The sequence below is a fragment of the Pezoporus flaviventris genome, unplaced genomic scaffold (genome assembly GCF_033815535.1).
Source record: "Pezoporus flaviventris isolate CSIRO_AGI_PZ_B2104156 unplaced genomic scaffold, CSIRO_AGI_Pfla_v1 ptg000036l, whole genome shotgun sequence".
Classification (NCBI taxonomy): domain Eukaryota; kingdom Metazoa; phylum Chordata; class Aves; order Psittaciformes; family Psittacidae; genus Pezoporus; species Pezoporus flaviventris.
The window spans coordinates 22,346,305-22,371,601 of NW_026892584.1; the positions used below are offsets into that span (position 1 = coordinate 22,346,305).

The 25,297-nt window shown below is 39.7% G+C and overlaps 1 protein-coding gene across 2 annotated transcripts in view; it reads left to right on the top strand.

Moving 5' to 3' along the window:
• The first annotated feature begins 1,245 nt into the window (after window positions 1–1,245).
• The window catches only part of ARHGAP5 (Rho GTPase activating protein 5), a 47,548-nt gene continuing 23,496 nt past the window's right edge, over window positions 1,246–25,297 (top strand). The window contains exons 1-3 of one of the 2 annotated variants that reach the window (XM_061463484.1): window positions 1,246–1,548; window positions 10,438–10,544; window positions 14,235–18,133. In XM_061463484.1, the coding sequence (XP_061319468.1) occupies window positions 14,411–18,133 (3,723 nt within the window). In that variant the 5' untranslated portion in view covers window positions 1,246–1,548; window positions 10,438–10,544; window positions 14,235–14,410. The remainder of the gene's footprint in view (window positions 1,549–10,437; window positions 10,545–14,234; window positions 18,134–25,297) is intronic. The other variant, XM_061463483.1, reaches the window with a different exon arrangement.

Genomic DNA, 25,297 nt, shown 5'->3' on the forward strand with positions numbered 1-25,297 from the left:
ATGTAAAACCTTCAGAGGTGCCTGCAAGACGTAAAGTTGCATAGAATGAACCATACTATTACCAAATATTATGGTTACACGTAAAATACTCAAAACTTGGACTGTGCAAGGAATAAGGTTGCGAGTAAAATATTAGTTTGTTCCTTTGTGTTCACACATGAAAATGATCTTTAGTAATAAATGATGCATTGAATATGCATTTCTGTGCATGCAGAAATAAGGGGTACGTGCATGATGCCCAGAGATGCTCTGTCCCCTGCATTGGATAGAACAGTTTAGCACCAATTTGCTAGTTTTTCGCTGCATCCCATGCCTCACCTATCATTGCCGGTGGAAACAATCCCAGCTCCAAAGGCAGAAGCACAAGTACCTGAATTGGCCACCATCACTGCATGAGTGTTTAACAGGCCTTAACTACAACCCTCTGAGAGGGTTTGGAGGCCTCTGGGAGCAGGAGAGGGATTCCACCTCCCACTCACCACCTGAAACATGGCGGCATGTGGGGATAACATGGAAGATAAGCGTGCATTACAGTGGGCTGCTTAATCCCACTCCTAAATTGTCAAGGTGGTTGGTGTTTGCGGAGGCATGTCCCACATCCCCTGTGCAGGTGAACTTTATACCTGTAGGCCGCAGGGCAGGGGCTGCGGCCCGTCCTTGCTTTTTAATGATTAAAAACCGAAACAAGTGTTGTGTTACACTGGCTAAACCTGGGAAACATTGTGAAAAGTTACCGGCAGCCTGGCAAGAGTGAAGAGGTGGGAGCGGGGCCCACCAACGCGGCATTTTGGGCACCTCTTAATCCCACCCCAGCCAAGCACCATTCCCTTCCCTTGGGGCACGGCCGGTGGCTCAAAGCACGGGCTGGGCTGCCAGGCTCTAGTCCTCACTGTCCCCTCGCAGAGCCTCCGCGCTGCGGGCGGCCACACCTCAGAGCCGCTCCCGCTCAAGGTGGGAGGACCGAACGCGACGCCTCGGGCCCGCTCCACCGTCCGTAAGCGGGACTAGAACCCGCGACCCGCCGCCTGGCGACTCCGCGCTTGTGCCCACGCGGCCACCGGGGCACACGCAAGGCGCGCGCGCGCGCGCCCGCCCGCACGGGCCGAGGAGGAGAGAGGAGGGGAGGGGCGGCGCGCGTGCTCTCCCAGGCTTCCCGGGGAATCCAGCGGCAGCAGGAAGAGGCGCTTCCCCCGCGCACGCGCAGCTGGCCCGGCGGGCGCGCGCTGAGCCGCGGCGGCGGGAGGGAGGGAGGGAGGGGGGAGGGGAGAGAAGCTGCTGAGGTAAAGTTAGGGGGAGAGAGAGACTCCGTCAGCGAAGCGAGAGCCGGGGAGGCTCGGCGGCCGCCATTACTGAGACGAGAGCGCCGGGGAGCGAGCGGAGAGGTGGGACTGGGGCTGCGGCGGCCGGGAGCGCTCGGGAGCTGCGGGCCGGAGTGTGGAGAGAGCCCCGCGGGGAGGAAAAGCCGCTGGGGGTGCCGGCGTGGAGAGAGCGTCCCGGGAATGCTGCCGCTCCAGCCGCCGCCGAGGAGCCGGATCCCGACGGCGCGAGGTGAGGGGAGGAATCCGGTCCCGTGGGAGCTGGCCCGGCCCGGCGGGCTCGGCAGGCGGAAGGGGAGCGGGGGGGAGGAAGCGGCTGTAGCCCGGCGAGCTGGTGCAGCGGCCGCTGGCTGTAACCAGTTCAAAGGGCCGGGGCTGGCGTGGGGAGAGGGGAGCCGGCCCCCCTCCTCCCCTCGGTCGGCCCCCTCCGCGCGAGGGAGGGAAGGCAGGGAGGGCAGAGAGCCGGGTGCCTGGTCCCAGACAGGTGATGAAGGCCTGAGCAATGGGAGGGTCTGAGCCTGCGGTACGAGGCTGCCAGCTGGTCACGGCTCTCCAGGGAGGGAGGAAGGCAAGCAGGAAGGGGAGCTTCCCTGCTCCTCTCTTCTTCCTTCCTCATTCCCTTCTTCCCCCGACTCCTTTAGCTTCCTCCCTTCTTACATTCCCACCACCTTTTCCTCCCTCCTTCTGTTCTCCTTTCTCTGTACTTCTTTTCCTCCTCATTGCTTTCTTGTACTCATTCTTATCATCTCTACGCTTTTCGTTCTCTACTAAATTTGAACAGTTGTCAATTTCTCTCCTCCTTCCTTTCACCTTCAAATATTGCTCGATATTAAATTTCAGAAAACTTCACGCTCCTAATGATGTGTGTGCATTTCTGTTTTTCCACCAGGTGGATTTTAAAGCTTTGAAATAGGGTAGCCAGTTGCAGTGTTGCAGCTTTCAAGCATTTTGAATCTCTCCAGCCAGCATAACCTTTAGACTCTCTCCACCTAAGGGAAGCACCAGAGACATACAGATATAATGCTGTGGTGTTGCAAATATAGGACATAAGGAGTATAAAACAGTGATTTAATTAAAAATAGAAGACAGAGCATTTGCTTATAAAAGGAAGACGTACTTGTCACCTTCCCCTCAGAATACACCCCACCCTTCCTCTGTACCCCCTTTTTCCCCTCTTCTGTGTCGGTTTTGATACCAGCATGGAATATTTCCTTAATAAGTAGGAGGGAAACGTTTCTAATCTAGACCAAAATAGGCCTGTGGGGGTATGCGTGTATTCTTTAGTTTAGTGTCATGCAGATAACTGGAGGATTTTCTTTCTTTTTCTTAATAGAGATCCTTGACAGAAATTTAAAAACTCCACGCTGCAGAGTAAAAACAGTAGAGGGAACAGCGTTTGCTGGTCAGTTGGACGTCCATTTTAAACCTGTGTACTGAAGCCAGTTGCAGCACTGATTCTTGTATGCTTATTTCACAAATGAATGAAGAATTAATAGGTAGCTTATCTTCTGTTGTACTGTCTTACCTTCCTAAGGTTCTCTGGTATGATGGCTGTTTTCAGCAGTGACATCAGTGGCCAGAGTTAAGTGGTTTCTCAAAAAACCCAGACATACTTAAAATTATTAGTACATAAGTAAAATGAGCATGTTACAGATATTAAACCAGATGCATTTTTATAAGGGTTTGTTTTCCTTTGTGCTGCTTTGGAAGTTATTTTTAGGAAGTGTTAAAATCCTTAAAATTCTATTTATAGTACACTACTGAATCTCAGTGCTACTAGAGGTTAGAAGTATAATGTAAAGAGCAGTAGTTTTTAAAAGAGTCTTCAGTACTTAAAGTATCAGAAATTGTTTAAGCTTTGTTACATTATCACTAGCGTGTTTCAGTATAACAAGTAGCTTTTAAGCTCGGAACATACTGAGCTTAAATGGCATGCTTTTTTTAAAGTATCCCTACCTAAAGCAGCTAGTAGAATTGTAAATGTAAATAATGGCAACCAAGTGCCTACGACTCCCCGGTATTGGACTTTGTTTTAGTCAAGGTTGCATGTGGAACATAATCCAATTAAATACTTTAGGCTCAGACTGAATTGTTTTAAAATGCTGTATTTAGCACTAACAGAATGAAATGTTGCACGTGTTTCTGAGGTTAAAGGTAAAATACGCTTTCCTAAAGCTGTAGGTGTTTTTCCATGTGCAGACTTTGTAGGAAAGAAGAGCACTGATCATAATAATAGGTTGTTCTGTGTAAGCTTCCCCTTTGGGATTTATTATTTGAGTAGATGGTGCAAAAATAATTCCATTCTGTTTAGTAAAGGTATTAAAAGGATGCTGACGGTATCCGAAGACTTCCAAAAGTACTTTTGTAGGAGAAGGTAAATCCCACGTACCAGCATCCTTCAGGAATATTTTGTGTAAAACTTCAAAACACTCCACATCACTTCTTTTACTGGAGTAACTAGTATGTGGTGTGTTCTTCGAATTGCATGTACAAGGCATCCTTCAGAGGTGAAACTCTGACCTTTGGTGGAGGAATGGAAGTTTGCAAAGCCAAATGCTCGGCATGAAGTTCTGCTGGCATGGCTGTGTGGGTGAGGAGCTGGAAGCGGGCACCTTTACGGGTACGACGTACCTACGGGAGTAAAGCCCGCGGTGCGTTCTTGCAGCATGATAAGAAAGGAATGCTGTGGAGGGATCCTGCGTGGCTCGGCAGGGCTCACCGCACCGGCGGGAGCTCCTACTGCCGGTGACGGCGGCGCCGCCGCTAGGGGGCTGAGCGCGCGCGTGCGGGTCCCGGGTGGCCCGTCCCGCCTCCCGCCAGTGGCGCGTCTGCTCTAACCCTTGCAACCAGGTGCTTGAAGTCAGCGCAGGAGCTGACCGGTTTGAAGCGTTGCACCGTGCTCCGGACTGTAAGAAAAAGTTTAGTGGTTAGGTTTTAAGTTGTCTCAGTAACGGTGGGAATTCCGTATTAGGACTGCCAGGGTTTGGTTTTTTTTCCCCCATATCTGTGTTACTCGATCTTAATGGGCACACAAAATCTAACCGTGTTAACTCTTAGTTCTTTTTTGTTTTTTCCTTTTTTTTTTTTTTCTTCTTCCCTAACCCCTGTGAATTTGTAGCCTAAAGGTCAGTGCAAGTGAACTGGATTATTCTTGGTTTTTTTTTCATGAGTTTTAAAAAGTACTTTTAAGGGCATTACATTTTACAGATTATTGGTTGAGCCCTCTCATCACTTTCTTATATTTATGTTTAATTAAAGAAACGTAAGTTCAGAATTCCTCATAGGAAAATCTGAAGCCATTGTAGTAAAGTTGTTTTGATTTGAGTAGTAACCATATTTTTCTAGTTACTAACACCTATCAGAAGCCAGAAAGTTAATCTGTGGTTAGTTCTGCACTTTGCATTGTGTGGTCAATTAGAGCTGTTTCTTTTCTTTGAGTTGCGATTCCCACACATTCTGTGTCAGTTCACATACAACCATAGTAAAAGAATGCTTGCATTTAAAACAGTGAAACCAGTACCTGCGTGGAGAACTCATAGCAGCCTTCCAGTATCTGAAGGGGGCCTATAAGGATGCGGGGGAGGGAATCTTCATTAGGGACTGCAGTGATAGGACAAGGGGTAACGGGTTAAAACTTAAACAGGGGAAGTTTAGATTGAATATAAGGAAGAAGTTCTTTACTGTAAGGGTGGTGAGGCACTGGAATGGGTTGCCCAAGGAAGTTGTGAATGCTCCAAGCCTAGTGGTGTTCAAGGCCAGGTTGGACAGAGCCTTGGGTGACATGGTTTAGTGTGAGGTGTCCCTGCCCATGGCAGGGGGGTTGGAACGAAATCGTCTTAAGGTCTTTTCCAACCCTAACTATTCTATCATTCTATGCACAGTTTTGGAAATGTGCATTTTGTTGCATCTTGGCATTACTTTAGTTAAGTTGGCTAATTATTATACAGAATAGTATTTGCTGCTTACATACGCCTTTTTACTTGCCTAAGTCATAATTTAAAAAAAGAAGTGCTATCCAGAGTTCTCATTTTACACAGGTAGAAATTACACATATGCCTTGTACAAGGTCAAATAACAAACTACTGTTTGAATTAAGTCTCAAAACTTAATGGTGTCAGGTCCTGGATTCTGTATCACAGTTCCTCATGAAGCAAAATAACATGAAATGATCCAGATAAGTGCATCAGTGAAATTTGTTCAAGTTGCTGAAACCAGGTGGTGATTTTCTTTTTGCAGGAAATGCAGTTTACCCCTTTTTCTGTCCTTACCTTGACCCGTCTTTCCTCATCTGCTTCTTTTTCTTATGCTTTTATCAATCCTTTTTTGGATCCATTATGTAAAATTTCTCCATTAGTTCATTTGTGCTCTTCCTGAATGACTTTGTAAGTAAGCCTGGTAGGTAGTCTTGCACTAAGAAACTTCTGTGAGTACTGTGCATGTCTTTAGTAGGATCTTCTGGGCAAAAAGAATTTAAGATTTTATTTTTCTTATAAACTTGTACTTTTTCATTTCCTGTTAAAATACAGGCTTCGAAGCTATATTGAATACTCTCAGATATTTGGAAATTTGTAGATAAGTAACTTGAGAGGCCTAAGTTTGCACTTATCAATTATTATCAATGCCGATAATTTGAACTTTTGCAGTTTACCCGTTTCTTGCGCCTTGATCTAATTTGTGTAGGTTGGTTTGTGTCGGGTTTTTTTTTCCTTTTTTTTTTTCCTTTTTTTTTCCCTTATTTTTTGTGAACAGCAGTAATGATAATAGATGCCCCTGGAATGCTAGATTCCAACTAAAGAGTTGTGTTTTGTTTTGAATTTAGGAATAAAGTTTAGGCCTTGATTTAATTTTGGGTAATACGCTGGTGGTCCTCAGAGTATTGTTATTAATAGGAGAACTTTAGTGAGCATAATAAGAGCTAAGAACTTTGAACTTCTGTTTTTAAGCACACTATTGCATTAATATGTAATATGATGTTGGGCAGTTTGTTTTTTTTTTCCCTCTTTTTATAAATTTATTACTTTGCTTTTGTGTGCGAAGAATTACATTCAGTTAGTATGATGGCCATCCTTTAGGGATGGTATTTGGCCATCATACTAACTGAATCTGAAATGAACAGTGGTTGGGGTAATCCATTCTCATCCTTCATTTACCTAGCATGACTAATCACTGTACCGCTTAAACTGAATTCCTTTTCAGTCAGAGTATCACTGTTGAAGTCATTTCAAGGCATTGTCCTTTACAATCTTGTTATTGCTTGATTGAGCTTATTTCCTGATACCCAATCTGAATCTTTGTTCCCTAGTGTTGGGTGGTACTTGCTGTACTTTCAGAATTTTACCAGGGGGCATTGTATTTACCCTTACTTGAAAATAAGATTACAAATATGGTTACTTAAGTAAGATTGCCAGCATTTGTGAAGACAAGAAGGCCATGTTAGCAAAGAGGACAGGGCACATTAAGTGGCTAGAATGTCAACAGACTTTGTTGAATTGAAATTGTTGATCACATTGGTATTCTCCATACCTGTTTTAGTTTCAAAAAAACGATTTAGATCTGAAGAGATTTCTTATGCTTGTTTGAGAGAAAAAGATACCTCTTGGTAAATACGGAATGAGAAGTAACAACATTACATAAAGCTACATCAACAGATTTTTATTTTTTATTTTTTTGTAACTGTTCTTGAAGTACAAATGGTTGTTATTTGGATATGTTTTGGGTGGAGCTGTAATTACTGATGTGCTGATGGGTCTTAGAATTTGGATACCATACTCAATATTTTCCAGTGCCAAGTTTTGGTTCTTAAAAAGTGTGAAGAGAGGGATGACTTGGTATAAAACCTTAGTGTCAGCAATAACATGAATCCAGAACTAAAAGTTCCTTGGAATCATGGTCTTTGGTACTTGAAAGTATTGTGCATTCGAAAGTCATCCTACAAAACGTTTCAGTGAGTTTGATTTTTGTCCTGGTTTAAGCCCAGCCAGTAGCTCAGAACCCAGCAAGCCAGAACCACGCAGCCACTTGCTCACTTCCCGCCCCCCTTCCTAGAATGTGAAGGCAACTCGCAGCACTGTACCAGCTAAGGAGGAGAAAAATGACTACTATGGTTGAACCCAGGACTGTTTTACTTTGTGATCTGCTATATTGGTCACAGTAACTTTCTGTTAGTGTATTTGTATACCTTGCAGACTATGAGGGCCCTTTTGCAAACATTGTCACATAGCTATGGTAATTGAAACTAACCCTGAAAAATACTGGTTGGAAACGGTTGCATCTAGACAACGTTACAGAGTGAGTAAAGGAAACCACTCTTATTTGACTGTTGGCATTATTTGCAGCTGCTTAAATATTTGTTGGTCATGAGTAATTCTGTAGAGTCTTCTAGACAACATTTCTGCTTCAGCCTTGTTAGGTCTGAAGATGGTAAACATTTTTAGATTCAGAAAGCAATTTCTGAAGGTATTCAGAAATACTGAGATTTATTTGTAAGTGATTTTTCTTAGGTATGGATACATCTACAAGTTCTACAAGAATTGTGTAGTCACAATTTGTAAATAATGATAGGTGATTATTTTAGTATTTATTAGTTGCTAATAATATGGTATTCTATGCTAATGTTTAGAATTCTGCATGGAAAACTCTGGGAGACATGTCTGGAAATAGGGCTTTCTGCGGCTTCTTAATGCTTTTAGCTGATCTTGTGGGGACCGATCTTTGAGCTTTCTCTTGTGGCAGTGTGCCTTACAAAGTGACTGATGCTACCTTTCCCCAAGCCCCAGATGCATTCTTGCAAGCAGAGGCTTTTCTTTTAGTCTGTCTGCTCTTCCATGTACTTTTCTTCAGAGTCCCATAATCTGTTTTCTCATGCGCAACTATCTGCTCTGCTCATGTAAGCTGTGGACAAAGTGGAGTGCCACAGCTAGGAGGTAAGGGCAGGGAGTGTGACTTACCTCCCATCTTCTCTTTCGAGTGGTTGAGTTTAGCTTTGCAGCTAGGCCAGGCTTAGTGCAGGGCTGATTGGCTGCTATCTTGTGGGATTGAGTGTGCCCTCAGCAAGTTTGCCGATGACACCAAGCTGTGTGGTTCAGTTGATACGCTGGAGGGAAGGAATGCCATCCAGAGGGACCTCGACATGCTTGTGAGGTGGGCTGATGCCAACCTCATGAAGTTTAACCATGCCAGGTGCAAGGTCCTACACCTGGGTCAGAGCAATCCCAGGCACAGCTACAGGTTGGGCAGAGAAGAGATTCAGAGCAGGCCTGCGGAGAAGGACTTGGGGGTGTTGGTTGATGAGAAAATGAACATGGGCCGGCTTCAGTGTGTGCTTGCAGCCCAGAAAGCCAACTGTATCCTGGGCTGCATCGAAAGGAGCGTGACCAGCAGGTCGAAGGAGGTGATCCTGCCCCTCTACTCTGCTCTTGTGAGATCTCACCTGGAGTATTGTGTGCAGTTCTGGTGTCCTCAACATAAAAAGGACATGGAACTGTTGGAACAAGTCCAGAGAAGGGCCACAAGGATGATCAGGGGACTGGAGCACCTCCAGTGCTGGAGTATGAAGACAGGCTGAGGAAGTTGGGGCTGTTCAGCCTGGAGAAGAGAAGGCTGCGTGGAGACCTCATAGCAGCCTTCCAGTATCTGAAGGGGGGCCTATAGGGATGCTGGAGAGGGACTCTTCATTAGAGACTGTAGTGATAGGACAAGGGGTAATGAGTTAAAACTTAAACAGGGGAAATTTAGATTGGATATAAGGAGGAAATTCTTCCCTGTTAGGGTGGTGAGGCACTGGAATAGGTTGCCCAGGGAGGTTGTGAATGCTTCATCCCTGGCAGTGTTCAAGACCAGGTTGGACGAAGCCTTGGGTGATATGATTGAGCATAAGGTGTCCCTGCCCATGCAGGGGGGTTGGAACTAGATGATCTTAAGGTCCTTTCCAACCCTAACTATTCTATGATTCTGTCTAATGATTTTGGTGGTGTTTGGTGCCACAAGATGAGAACTACAGTATTGTCGTACTGGTATATTGCTCATCACTATGATTACACTTTTTTTTTTTGTCCAAAAGAAGTTATGAAAAGTAAAAGTTACTAAGAAGGTAGTAAAGCTTAGACTTTTTCGATTACCTCTGTTATTCCCAAAGCAAAGTGGAATTACTAGTGAATAAAATTGTAACTGACAAATCAAGAAAAAACTCTGCCATACTCTATGTTATGTTTAGCACATACACAACGTAGTGGTGCATCTTGCTTTAAAAATGACACCTTTCCTTAGTTAAAAGTGGCTTACATCACGATCTGGTGTGCCTCCAGTTCTTTTCCTTTTCCACCTCTTAAAATACTCATCACTGCCCTGACATGCAAAGTCTGGGTTTTGTGTGGATGCAAACTGAAGAAGTTCACTGAAGAGAGTTCCATTTTTTGTTACTTTGTAGCAGCATTCCTCAGTTAAAATCACACTTATCAAGGTTATACTAAGAATTTGTATCTTAGTTGTGAATTCACAATCTTCAGGTATAATTATGCTTTCAGTTTCTGATTTGTCACAGCCTGTGAGGCTTTTTTTAATTTAGAAATGCTGTACTAAAGATAAAACGGGTTTGAGGTAGACTGTACTTTTTTTCTTAGTAATAAAATATATGTGCATGTATTTAGACATACATTCATTTTATGTATTTTGTAAATACTGACGATACAAACCTCATGTTATGAAACTACGTTCTAGTTATCTTAAAATTCCAAGTTCTTCTACAAGTGATCAGAGATGTTTATATTCACAATTTGTGTTACTTGAGACACTGTAGAATCATAGAATTAATTTGCTATATTCATTTATTTTTCAGAATAGGCTTCTGCAACCTAGCTATTGTTAAAATACCAAGTTGAACTTATGAAATTGTAGTTAATTACTTAAAAATTGTGCCTTCTCTGTCCAAGTATTAATAGCTGTGCTTACAGAATTTAAATCCCCTGTGTTTAGAGCAAGACCAGCCTGAGCTCTTGATTCTGTTTATGGGTTTAAAATGAGGAAAACAATCTTCATGCATAGGTGCAGTATTGTACCTTCTCTGATTGCTGCCTCTGCATTTATGATTTTGAAATTAGTAACGAATCTGACTTTTTGGTTTCAGATCCCTCAGGGAAGGACTTGCTGAAGGACACTGTTTAAATGTGTGACATTACTGCAGGAAGATCACAGCAGGATAATCATCTTGCTTTGCACCTTGGTTTCCGAAGGGTGAGTTTGGGCTTTAGGTCTTCATAATCTTGTCTTTAAGGGGGGAGGAGGGTGAATAAGTACAAGATGTTGCACCTTATTTTCTTTATAGCTGCCTTTGGAAATCTGACAGCCTGTAGAGACAAGGTCCTATGGTTTGACTGTAGAAGGTCAGAGATTCTTCCTGCAGTGATATCATACACTTTGTGTCTTCTGTAGTTCTCCAGCATTTTTGTATTTAAACATAGAAATGCTCTATTTTTTTAAATTTGAAGATTTAAATTAGTTAGGGAAATCAAACAGCCCCTCCTCTGAATCTGTAACAAAGATGAAGGGGGAGGGGAGTGATGACTTGGAGTGTTTTCAATTTGTTGTAATAGAATTAGGCAGATTAAAGCCAGATAATTGAACTAACTTACCATGAATTTTCAGTGTGTATGTTTCAAACCTGTACAATACTATAAAGTACCTTTAAATTACTGATACACTGAAAAGAGAAATCTTCCATTTGGTGAGCAATTTAATAGTGATTACATATTAAATGTGAAGTCATTATAATGTCAGATTTTTTACCAGATTTATTACTTAATTAACATAGATTTAAATTTGTGACTTTGCTTTGTACAATCAGTGCAAAGTAGAAACTGTATAAAAAATGAAAAGAAAACCACACTGGTTTTAAATATCTGTAGTGATTCAAATTCCACTATGGTGAAAATCTTCCATGTCAGAAATTTGTGAGAGACTAATGTGTTTATTTTCCCTTTGTTGGTGTCCCATTTCGCCTTACTCTTTGTACTTCCTCACTTAAAGATGTATTGATTTGTCAAAACATTTATTGCTGTAGAAGGAAGAACCTTTGCTGCTTGAGGATGAAGAGTATCTGAAAGTATTGATTGTTTTGTATAAAGTAGTTGCAAATTGACAGCGTCTTCCTGATTGAATGAAATAATCCTGTGGATGAAGGCTTTTGTGTTCTAGTTTAGTCCATGTCAAATCTGTATTGTGCTGTGGCAAACAGAAAACATTTTATAGTGGAAGTGCTGACTAAGCTTCTCATTCTAATAGTCTGAGTGATGCTACTATGATAAGCTTTGCTGTAGGAAAAAAACAACTGGGCTTATTTATAGTAATATAAACACTGCTTATGAAGGATTTAGTTTTGGTAAGTATTTTTATTCCCAGAGCCATTTTCTGTTAGCTCTAAATTCTGTCTTTCAAGAATATGAAAACCACAGTGGAAACAGTAAAAACAAAATTTAAAGTACAAGTTGTTTTTCTGAATGTGCCCTTTGAGAAAACTAATTTAAACAAAAAATCATTCAAAAAATACAGCCTACTTCTTTCACTGCTGCATGTCTTCATGTCTTGAATGAGTTTTACAAGTATTAAAGCAGAAAGCAGATTTCGAGAGCTTTTTGGGTGACAGATCCTACACGTGTTGGTTTTTTGTTTCGCTTGTTTTTTAAAGGACAGTACTACAGTATCATTCTCAACAAATTGTTACTAAGAATGCAGGATACACAATGACTAAAGTTGAGATACTGAGACTAAAATTTCAGTATTGATGTTTGTTATAATTTTTCCTTCATATAAGGGCTTTTTACAGGTTTGTTTACATATTTTTATGTTGTTATTTTGTACTCCACAAATGTAAAACCAAATATAAGTACAGTAGTCTGTATCTTTCATTTATAGTGCTATGTGATAGGTGCCTTTTTACCAAGAAAATGAGAGAAGTATTCATATCAAAATATTTTCACAAAATTATAGAACAATGTAGGTTGTGGAAGGCACCTCTTGAGGTCATTTTGTCCAGCCTCCCTGCTCAAGCAGGGTCACCTACAGCAGATTGCCCAGGACCATGTCCAGGTGACTCTTGAGTATCTCCAATGAGGGAGCCTTTACAACCTTTCTGGACGACCTCTTCCAGTACTCAGTCACTCTTACAATAAAAGTGTTTCCTGGTATGGCACTATATTCAGTCTGTGCCCATTGCCTTTTGTCCTGTCACTGGGCATCACTGAAAGAGTCTGTTTCTGCCTTCTTTGCATCTTTCCTCCAAATATTTGTACACATTTATGAGATCTCCCCTGAGCCTTTTCTTCTTCAGGCCAAATAGTCCCAGCTCTCCCAGCCTTCCATTAAATGAGAGATGCTGTAGTCCCTAATTGGCTTAGTGGCCCTTTGCTGGACTCTCAGGTAGCTCTGTATCTTTCTTACAGTGTACAGCTGGACACAGTGCATCAGGTGTGGCCTCACTGATGCTGCACAGAGGGGAAGGTTCACCTACCTTGGCCTGTTGGCAGTGATTTGTCTAATGCTGCCCAGGGTACCATTAACCCTGTTTGCTTAAGTGTGTGTTGCTGGCTTGTGTTCAGCTTGCTGTCTGGTGGCACCCCCAGGTCCTTTTCTGTAAAGCTGCTTTTCAGCCAGTTGGCTCCCAGCATATGCTGATATATGTAGTCCTTCATCCCTGGATGCAGGACTTTGTGTCACACAAGGCTTCTTTCAGCCCATGTCTTAAGCTTGTTGGCATCTCCCTGGATGGCAGCATAACCCTCTGGTGTATCAGCTGCTCCTCCCATTTTTGTCACCAGGAAACTTGCCCCAGCAAGTGGGTGTGCTCTGCCCCATCATCGAAGTCATTAATGAAGATGTTGAAAAGTATTGGCCTCAGGACTGGTCCCTGAAGTACTCCACTACTTTTCATGTCACTAAACACAATCTATTGTGCCTAGCCATTCAGTTTTTTGTTTCCCTTATAACGTAATTGTTTTTAAAACAGTAAATATTTTTCCATTTGCTGCATGTATTTAAGCAGAGTCTTCTGATTAATAACAGTTTGTGGGAATCGTTATATCCGAAGACAGCTTCAGTAAAGCCACTGGAACCTTGTACGTAATTCTGTGGAAGCTTGAGTGTAGATATAGTAGTTTTTGTTTGCAGTTATTAAAAGTTTTTGACTTTTTTCCTAGAAACATCAGAAATAGTATGTTGTAATCTTAAAATCTCAGATGTCTCAATTTTCTATATGTAGTATCTCTGTGACAATATTTGTACTTTTCTGTACAATTCAGGTTAGAAACTTCTCCTTAAAAGCAGTTTTCTGTTAGTATACAAATAAAGTAATGCTGCAGATAGGTAGTGGCTAAGCCACATTGGCAACTTCCTGGTTTTACAGCTTCTTATGTGAAAGTTTTGTTATTGAAATCTAAACCCAAACCTACAAATGCGCACAAAAGTAGTTAGTCACACGGGTAAGCATGCTGTCTACTGGATGTACGAGTGTGACTAGAAGTGTGTATGCAAATATTGAGTTGGATTTAGAGTTTTTGTGTTGCATTTATTGTAGTGGAAAATGCTTCTAGTGCCTATCATCCTAAGTTATGAAGAAAACCAGTAATCTGGGGTTTTGGTTATGGGTTGTTTTTCTTTTTTGGAAGTATACTGATCTATCAAAATAGGTATGAACTATTATTAAAAGGTACCTAAAGCCTATTTGGTTTTAAATTTATAATATAAATAGTATTGACATGAATTAATTGTGACTTTAAGATTTCATTTAAAGTATTTGTAAAATTTCATACACCTAGAAAACACTTTCAGAGTGAGCAATCAAAAGTGCTTTTTAAAACCTCTTTTCTCTCTTGAATATTAGAAGGAAATACCTGCAATCTTTAAAATTTTTTCCGTCTTTGTTTTCTTTAGGAAGATGATGCTCATCAGCCTGGCTATCTGAGGTTCTCTCAATGACAAGCTGAAGCAGGAACAACGGGAAGCTATTTCTGGAACCCTGGATATACAACTTAAATTTATAGGAGCCTTTCCAGAATGCAAACCACATACAGTTACCTTGATAATTACAAAAGAATGAGAGGAAAGTTATGATGGCAAAAAACAAAGAACCACGCCCCCCATCTTATGCTGTTAGTGTTGTTGGACTGTCTGGAACTGAAAAGGATAAAGGTAATTGTGGAGTTGGAAAGTCATGTTTGTGCAATAGATTCGTTCGTTCAAAAGCAGATGAATATTACCTTGAGCATACCTCTGTGCTTAGCACAATTGACTTTGGAGGAAGAGTTGTCAACAATGATCACTTTTTGTACTGGGGTGACGTAACACAAAGCGGTGAGGATGGAATTGAATGCAGAATTCATGTAATTGAACAGACCGAGTTCATTGATGATCAGACTTTCTTGCCTCATCGGAGTACAAATTTACAACCATATATAAAACGTGCAGCTGCCTCCAAACTGCAGTCAGCAGAAAAACTAATGTACATTTGCACAGATCAGCTAGGCTTGGAGCAAGACTTTGAGCAAAAACAAATGCCTGAGGGGAAATTAAGCATAGATGGGTTTTTACTGTGCATTGACGTAAGCCAAGGCTGCAATAGGAAGTTTGATGATCAACTTAAATTTGTGAATAATCTCTATATCCAGCTCTCAAAATCCAAAAAACCCATAATAATAGCAGCAACGAAATGCGATGAATGTGTGGATCATTATCTGCGAGAGGTTCAGGCCTTTGCTTCAAATAAGAAGAACCTTGTGGTAGTGGAAACATCGGCAAGATTCAATGTCAATGTTGAAACATGTTTTACTGCACTGGTACAAATGATGGATAAAACTCGTGGTAAACCTAAAATAATCCCCTATCTGGATGCCTATAAAACTCAAAGGCAGCTAGTTTTTACAGCAACAGACAAGTTTGAAAAACTTGTCCAAACTGTGAGAGACTATCATGCAACTTGGAAAACAGTTAGTAATAAACTGAAAAACCACCCTGATTATGAAGAGTACATAAATTTGGAAGGAACAAAAAAGGCCAAAAACACATTTTCAAAACACATAGAGCAGCTTAAACAGGAACATATTCGAAAAAGAAAAGAAGAATACATTAATGCATTGCCAAGAGCTCTTAATACTCTTCTGTCAAACCTTGATGAGATTGAACGCTTGAGCTGGTCAGAAGCCTTGAAGGTAATGGAGAAAAGGCCTGACTTCCAGTCCTGTTTTGTAGTGCTTGAAAAAACACCCTGGGATGAAACTGACCACATAGATAAAGTGAATGACAGAAGGATTCCGTTTGACCTTCTCACTACGCCAGAGGCAGAGAAAGTTTACAAAAACCATGTGCAGCATCTTATATCTGAAAAAAGGAGGGTTGAAATGAAGGAGAAATTCAAAAAAACTCTTGAGAAAATCCAGTTCATTTCACCCGGACAGCCATGGGAAGAAGTTATATGTTTTGTGGTAGAGGATGAAGCATTCAAATACATCACTGATGCAGACAGTAAAGAAGTGTATGGTAGGCACCAGAGGGAGATTGTTGAAAAAGCCAAAGAAGAGTTTCAGGAAATGCTTTTTGAACATTCAGAGCTGTTTTATGACCTGGATCTTAATGCAACACCAAGTTCAGATAAAATGAGTGAAATTCATGCAGTTCTGAGTGAAGAACCTAGATACAAAGCTTTACAGAAACTTGCACCTGACAGAGAATCTCTTCTGCTTAAACACATAGGATTTGTTTATCACCCAACTAAAGAAACTTGTCTCAGTGGCCAAAATTGCACAGACATTAAAGTAGAGCAGTTACTTGCCAACAGTCTTGTGCAACTAGACCATGGTCGCTCAAATTTATATCATGATAGTGCCAACATTGATAAAGTCAATCTCTTCATTTTGGGCAAGGATGGCCTTGCACAAGAATTGGCAAATGAAATTCGCACACAATCCACTGATGATGAATATGCATTAGATGGAAAAATATATGAACTAGATCTTCGGCCAGTTGATGCAAAATCTCCATACCTGTTGACTCAGTTGTGGACCTCAGCCTTCAAACCACATGGTTGTTTCTGCGTGTTTAACTCTATTGAATCACTGAATTTTATTGGGGAATGCATTGCAAAAATAAGGGCTGAAGCATCTCAAATAAGGAGAGACAAGTATATGGCTAATCTTCCATTTACATTAATACTGGCTAACCAGAGGGACAGTGTTAGCAAGAATCTACCTATTCTGAGACATCAAGGGCAGCAGTTGGCCAACAAATTACAATGTCCTTTTGTAGATGTACCTGCTGGTACATATCCTCGCAAATTCAATGAGGCCCAAATAAAACAAGCTCTGAGGGGAGTACTGGAAGCAGTTAAACACAATTTTGATGTTGTAAGTCCAGTTCCCACCATTAAAGATCTGTCGGAAGCGGACTTAAGAATAGTCATGTGTGCCATGTGTGGTGATCCCTTTAGTGTGGATCTTATTCTGTCACCCTTCCTTGACTCTCACTCCTGTAGTGCTGCTCAAGCTGGCCAGAATAATTCTTTGATGCTTGATAAAATAATAGGTGAAAAGAGGCGTCGAATACAGATAACTATATTATCATATCATTCTTCAATTGGTGTAAGGAAAGATGAACTTGTTCACGGATATATATTGGTCTATTCTGCGAAGCGGAAGGCATCCATGGGAATGCTTCGGGCATTTCTTTCTGAAGTTCAGGATACGATTCCTGTCCAGTTAGTGGCTGTTACTGATAGCCAGGCAGACTTTTTTGAAAATGAAGCAATCAAAGAACTCATGACAGAAGGGGAACATATAGCAACAGAGATTACTGCGAAGTTTACAGCTTTATATTCATTATCTCAGTATCATCGTCAGACTGAGGTTTTCACATTATTCTTCAGTGACGTGTTAGAGAAGAAAAACATGATTGAAAGTTCTTATATGTCAGACAGCACAAGGGAAACAACCCATACAAGTGAAGATGTTTTTCCCAGATCTCCCAGAGGAAGTTCCCTTGACTATAATTATCCAGATTCAGAGGATGATGCTGAAGGACCACCACCTTACAGTCCAATTGGTGATGATGTGAGGTTACTCCCAGCACCTACTGACCGTTCAAAGTACCGATTGGATTTGGAAGGAAACGAATATCCTGTTCACAGTACGCCGCTCAATTGTCATGACCATGAACGCAACCATAAAGTGCCTCCTCCAATAAAGCCGAAACCACTTGTTCCAAGAACAAATGTGAAAAAACTGGATCCTAATCTCCTGAAAACAATTGAGGCAGGTATTGGCAAAAACCCTAGGAAACAACCTTCTCGAGTGCCTGCAGCACCACCAGAAGATATAGACCAATCTGACAACTATGCTGAACCTATTGACACTATTTTCAAGCATAAAGGCTTTGCAGATGATATCTATGCGGTTCCAGATGATAGTCAGAATCGTATTATTAAGGTTCGAAACTCAATTGTTATAAATACCCAAGGTGAGGAAGAAAATGGGTTTTCTGATAGAATATCTAAAAGTCATGGGGAAAGAAGGCCTTCAAAATACAAATATAAGTCTAAAACTCTGTTCAGCAAAGCTAAGTCTTACTATAGGAGAACGCATTCGGATGCAAGTGACGATGAGGCTTTCACCACCTCAAAAACTAAAAGAAAAGGAAGACATCGTGGAAGTGAAGAAGACCCACTTCTTTCACCTGTTGAAACATGGAAGGGTGGCATAGATAACCCTGCTATTACATCGGATCAAGAACTGGATGAGAAAAAAATGAAAAAGAAAACCCACAAAGTAAAAGAAGATAAGAAGGTAAGTTGATTTAAATTTTATTTACAACTTCTGGTATGTTCTAAGAAGGGAAGAGTCAAAATATGCGAGAGTTACACCCTAGCTTGAAACAGGTGTTTTCAAATTTTGATGTAACATTGTTTGATTGTTGTCCAAGTTCTTACTTAACTTCCTCAGAACTAGTGAACCTGGGGGAATGAGATGGTTTGTCTATCTAATCAGCTGTTCAGTAAGTTTCTGTTCTTTTCACCTCTGTACATGTGTAGTCTTTCTTCCATGTGACTAAGTGAAGACAGAATCATAACATCTTAAAAAAAAAAAAAAGTTGCTCTGTGAGTTCTTGGGTAGAACTGGTTCTTGCAGTTCTGGCTGCTAGAGCAAAGTTTGGGGCTGGTGAATGAAAGGGGTGGTTTCTTTTTAATTCTTAATTGTCTACCTGAAATTCTGAAACAGGAACAGGAAAGGGAAACTTTGTTCAGTGGTTTTACTGACTGCTGCATTTTCCTAGTATGGGCAAGCAGGTAATCACGTTGAAAACTGTGCTACCTGTACAATTCTTAATTCAAACAAAATAAAAGGAACAAAATGCCTGCCTGGTATGGGTTTCTAAATAATGATATGACGTTCTACTCAAAAAATGTCTGCGTTTTTAGTTTGATCTTCATGTTTGATAGTTACTTGTCTTTTGACCTGCTGCTGTAAAAAATTTTACATTGGTGTAGTGTTGTGGTGTAGATTCTCAATGTATACACTTTATAGTTTGGATCTTAATTTTAGGCTAGCAGTCATTGTCTTCATACAGTTTGTTTAAAATTAAATCAGGAGTGTGCCTGGTCACTTCGATATTTTCTTTCTAGATGAATTAACCTTTTTAATGTTGTCTTTTGTTAGTATTTTAAAAATGCCCCTTTTAGCTTAAATCTGACAGTACTTGAATAGCATTTAGAAATAAGTTTTGTTCAAGCGGAGCATAGTTAAATTTTACTAATGGATTAAATTCTGAATTGCACTTCCTAGCATGCAGCTGTGATTTGAATTGCATGAGTGATTTAAAGGGCGCTAAATTTTCTTAAAGCTTACTCATAAGCATAGATAATGATGTCTTGTGGGCATAAAATCATAAGGTTAAAAATACTTTGAAGTTGTCATTTTTGGGAAACTTATTTTTTAAAAACAATAATTTGTACAGTTTTGATTGAAATAGTCTTGCTACATAGAAATTGAAATGTAATATTCATAATCCTATTGTCTGTCTGAGCTGTGTTGACTTGACAGAGAGTTCCTCTGACTTGAGTGTTTATGTTTGAAATGTGGAGACCTAATGTACTGGTATCTTCTCCCTCTGGTGTTGTGTCAGAAGCGCCCCTGATATCTTTACCAAAGCCTCCACTTTTTGCTTTGGCCTGTTGAGAGGCAGCCTGAGTCAAAAGTTTCAGGCTGTTCTAATTTTTTCTAGTAGGTTAAGACTCTTGAAGAGTATAATGGTTTTGGTTTTGTTACAACTTGCAAGTTGCGGTCCAGGGCTGCTACTTTCAACTTAGTCAGAAAAAACTTAATAGTAGAAGTACAAGTTATTGCAATGATGGTGAAAGCAAATTTAACTTGATAACTGAAACATTTGCAAGCATTCAAAATATCTAAGGATGTTGAATGCTTATTGCTTTTGATAAGTAGTGACTTCTGTATGTGATGACTTGCATTATGTCAGAGTAGTTCCAGTGCATCTGAGAATCATTCCAGTTTCTAATGTACTCCTTTGGTTGATTCTTTTGCAAGAGCCATGCAGTTTTACCATATTTGGAACTTATTCCAATGTGTTCACCAGGTTGTTGTTTTAGATGAGCATAAAGCAGTCTTTAATTACCAGAACTGAAAAATTAATTCAAATGATATTTTCCTTGTTGGCTGTTATTTAGTCCATGTGAGGGATGTTAGAGCACCACTACTTACAGATTACTTGCTGGGCTTTTTCTGAGAATTTTGACCCTTTGAATGTGACAGGGATAAATAAAACTTTTGTACTCTTTTCTGAATGTTGCTTAATGCTCTTACTGATACTTTTACTAAATTGTTATATGTAAAAGGAATATAAGATACACATGTAACTACTCTTGCTATAATTATAGTGATTCTGAAATACAGAATTCTTATGAACAAAATGAATTTGTTTGGAAAAACAGCGTTTGAAGTCTGAGATTCTTACTGTCTCTGTCAAAGATTACAACTTGATCTTGTGCTTTTGCTTTGAAGTATGCTGTTGCTTTTTAAAGCCCAAATGGGATGTAACATTCTTGATACTCCTTTCATCTTTGTTGGTTTGAGGGGTTTCAGGTATGGTGCTTCTGGGTGGGTTTCTTGTATGGTATTGCAGACAGCTCCTATGCACAGTCATCTGTGGGTTTTGTATTAGACTTTTCAGTTACGCAAAGCAGACTTCATATAGAAACAGAATTTGCCTATGGAGACATTTACTTTTCAAATTTTTCGTAAAACTATGTTGGGGGGTATTGTTTTGGTTTTTTTTTCTTTGGGGTGTGTGTGTGTGTTGGCTTCCCACCCCCATATGCCTCCCCATTTATGACAATTACTTTAAAGTTAACAGTGAAAGTTTCTTGAAGGAAATTTACTTTCCTCTTGGAGGCTGTTCTGGAAACTGTCCTAAAGGCAGGATCAGAATAAGGAAACATTTAAAAATAATGTGTTTCAAGAAAGAGACATGATCTTGCTGAAGGATGCTCTTTCTGTCCTGATGCTTTCAGAGCCCAGTCTCCCAATTTAACAGATGAAATCATATAAAAGTATGGGCACTAGGACAGATACAGGGAGGTAATGGGTGTACAGTGATCATAGGAGTCATGTAAAAAATTGAAGGCAGCAAGAGCTCCATGGGTAGGGAGGAGGAAGGGAGTTTCAGAAAATATTATAATAGGAAAACCAACAGTTTCTTTTTACAGACCCAAATCTGTCAGACATAGTTTGATTCATCTGCTAACACATATACCAAACTTTAAAAAAAAACCCTATTGTGAACACATATTGTTAAAGGCAGAAGTAAATACTCGAAATTCTGCTACTTGTTGCTATGTGTAAGAATGAATTGTTTTACAATGGAAAGTATAGCAGTGACAAATCTGTGGCAAGCAATTAATGTTACTTGCAAGGTCCTCTAATGCTGCGTACTACCCAAGGAAATAAAACAATTTGAAACTGAGGTCAGTTAAGTGTTCTTTGGTCTGATTTATTTGCCCATAGTTTTTGTCCATAAGACCATATTTGCATTTTCAGTTCTTGTTTCTGTATGCTGGTAGTCAGAAGAACCATGCTTGAGCTCTGTTTTCAATTGTCATGGAAATGATTCCTCTGAAAAGTTTCATCCCTTCATTCTCACTGTTCGTTAAAACTCATTCAGAATTTGTTTCCTCTATATCAGTGAAGAATCTTCTTGCAATATTCAGTTTTCACCTTTCCTTGTGTTAACATTTCTCCTGAAATGTTTTTTTCCCTTTGTCATCGGTCACCCCCAAAGAGATGAAGAGAATATGGCTGCTTCGTGACAGTTGTTTTAGAAGACTAAAAAAGGTTTTGTAATTCCCTCTGAACTTACGTTTTTGAAAGAGGATGACTGAAATTGTGTACAGTATTGCAAAGAATGACATAGAAGTGGATAATATCATCTTAATGTTTGCTGATGTGTACTAGGTATTACAGCCTAACACAATTGCCTGATTGCAGTTAAGTGCCTTAGATGCAGTTCAGTTATTGTCACTTTAGGAACCTTTGGCCTTTTCTTGTCCTTCGTAATTTCCAGCTAATGACTTACTACTGTATAGTACATGCACGCACATATAGTACGTACATGTAGTACACGTACATTATGGTACATGCTACATTGTAGTACATGCTACATGCACGTTCCAGTGTATGATTTTTCTGTTAGTCTATGACTTTGCCCTTTTTGTTGTTGACTATCATCCTATTTCTGTCACTCTGGTTGTCTCAGAAGTTTTCTATATGCCACCATCAACTGCCTTACTAAAGTTGAGTGGTAAAACCAGCTGATTGTTGAGGTTTCTTTGCCTCTTGAAAAGAGTATGTTTTCAATGGAGAAGGTTGAATCAGTCTAGCATAGTCAATCTTGTGATACACCCACCATTAGCTTATGTTATGACCATGTTTCTAAAAGTTCTGAAAAAATTTATTGTATGGCCTTGCATGTGGTGTTAACAAATGGACTGTTAAACATTTTCTGGCAGGGCAGTATATGAAAAAAGTGCAGAGAAGGAGAAAAAAAAGTGGTCTGGCTTTAGTCATGCAGCTTCTTACCCAAGTTGATGTGGAGTTGTGTGCACACTGTACTTGAACACTTACAAGTGCATGTTGTGTGCCAGTATTTGTTAATGTCCTTTTTTTTTCCCCTACAGAACTTTTCCTGTAAAAGTTTCTCTTATGAAAAAGCACTTAGTCTTTTTTGCAGTTATTGCACAACGTACCTCTCAAAATCATTTTCCAGAGAGAATTCTCCCCTTTATCAGCATGCTTTCTATGTTTGATTATTTGTTTTCTTCATAAACTTGGAGGAACTGAGCACAGAGGACCATGTTGATCTGCAGCTTGCTCAGCTGTTTCTGCTTTGCCAAGTCAGACCTCTCCAGCTGAGATGTGTGCTTGTTCATCTGCACCTTTTTTAAAAATTGCATGTGGGAACTACAAGTAGATGCTTGGCTTGATTAGAATCTTCAGTACTGTAATACGAAGGTCTACTATAGAACATTATTGTGAGTTGGTACACACCACTCTTTTTAAAAGCAGCAGCCTTGCAGGCCATATAATAAATTGATTTTGTCTTTAACTTGGTGAATTTGGAGATACGAAGCAACACAAAGAAAATGCAGAAAATTTCAGGACATGAAAGGGCAGTGATCATTCCTAGAGGATAGGGATCTTGCTAGAGGAAGCTTTAAATCTCAAACAGGAGCAACCTTTTCATATGTCTGTAATAACTCTAAAGCTGCAACTGTCGCGCAGTTTATGCATTGGTATATGACCTAAACCTTAGTGCTTCTTGGCTTGGAATGTTCTTCTCATGTAAACAAGCTTGATAAAAATATGTTTTAAATTATTTATTAATTATTATTGATTTATCTGTTATTTTTACTACATTAAATGACTGCAAGTTATTTTTGACCGTTGTCTTAATTTAATAATTCCCTATACAGCAGGAAGGCTGCCTGATCTGAAAATGTGTAGCTATTCCACATAATTACAATTAGCCTTATTATTTGTCTTTACTATGGAATAATTTCAATACTATGGGAGTATTGAAAATTTACCCATCTAATTTAGAGCTCTTCATAAATACTTTGAGATATGATGAGTGTTCTTGTCTTGTTATAGAAGAACTATTTTGTTAATACATCTGTAAAAGTAGGAGTCAGATTAGAAGTGTATTTTCTTCATGGAAGAAATTACACAAAGTACTTCTGAAAACAAATCCTAACTCCAGAGGTCTTGTAAACAATATAGTAAATTAACAGATCAGTGATAATTCTTTGACATACCACTGTTAAGTTACTAAATCTGTGAAAGTTTCACTTTTTTTGTTGTCTGACCTATAGTCAGTAGTTTCATTACTCAAGGTCTGATTTTTTTTATTTTTTTTTTTTGTGATTGGAGCTTCCAGCTGTGTTGTTAAATTAAATCTGAAAAACAGTGCTATAAAGCATTATGCCTTGCAATCTTGTTTGCAAACAACATTTGTTATTTCCAAAGAAGATAGTGAATTATGTTCTTTCCATTTTCCTTTATGCCAGGGTGATTGTAAGATGTCTTTAATCTGTAAACTTCTCAATGGAAACATTCACAAGCACCTAGGTGAACTATCACGTATAGTGTGTTCTAAAACAAGTCTGAGTAAGTAGTACAGGTTTGACATCTGTTTTTCTATGCTGGAACTTGTTTGATCTTAATATTTCAAAATTGCATGGAATTTTATGTTGACGCTATTACTGAAATAGTGTCAGGAACTGTACAGCCCATGTTTGTTGATCTCAGTTTTAGTATAACTAAGGTAAACATGTGAGAAATAGAAGATCACCTTACATTTGGATTCAGCTCTTCTTGTGTAAATTCAATGGTTGATTTAGCAAAGTACTGTCTGCTTCAGACTAGAATGATTTTTTGTGTGTTGTTTCTTTTTTTTGTTTGTTTCCCCTCTCCTGAGGAGTATAGGAAATACCAAAAGCTGTCCTTTCAGGTTTCATCTATTCAAATTTAACACTCTTAAAATGTGTATTTGGAGCCATATGCCTTCTTGAGCCTCTGTAGTTTAAAACTTAGTGTAGCATGCTGGAACACTAAAAATGGCAGAAGGCATGAGGGGAAGAAAGAGCATATTAGGGGCCATCGTCTGCAGTATTCATATGTTGTATAATTTCTGAAGAGCTAGCCATGAAGTAGAGATTACAAATGCTTTATTAAGCCTATAAAATGAATGCTGTTCAGGGTGCAGGGTTTTATGAAGTACTTTAATACACCTGAAAATATGGACTTTGCCCTCTGTGACCCTTGGGCTGACTACAAGTGAAATAGGCAAAAAATTTTCTTTGTATTAAAAGTAGTACTGAAGTGTGTTGGAGGTAGAGAAGTATTTAAATTTCTCCTTTGATAAATTATGATGATCCTACCATTCTGGTGTGATGGAGGTGAGAGGTAAAAAGGAAGGGGACTCCGGCTTAAGCAGACAGGACTTGCTAGAGTAAGCAGCTCATCCATAAAGGTGTTTGATAGGTAGGTTTGGGCAGACTTGTTTAGGTTTTGAAGTTAATTTTAATGAGTTGCATCTATGTGCATTGTACTCTGAAGTCTCAGCCTTGTTTCTCTCTAGAAGATGAGTGCTGTTTAGCTGATACCCTGGTACCTACAGTCAGGAGGGTTAATCTGGAGTATACTTTAAATCTCCATTTTTGTGGTTTTATGGTTTTTATAATGAAATTTTAAGTGTTGAAATCAAGAATTAGATACTGTACTAGAATATATGTTTTATATTTACTTTGCCTTTTATTAAGAGGACTTTAGCTAATCTTTTGCAATACGTTTCAGTGATTAAACTACTGTAATTAAAGCAGTATTTCAGGTAAATGCTTTTGGTATCAGCAATGCAAGGCAAGTTTGGGATTCTCAGAGTTA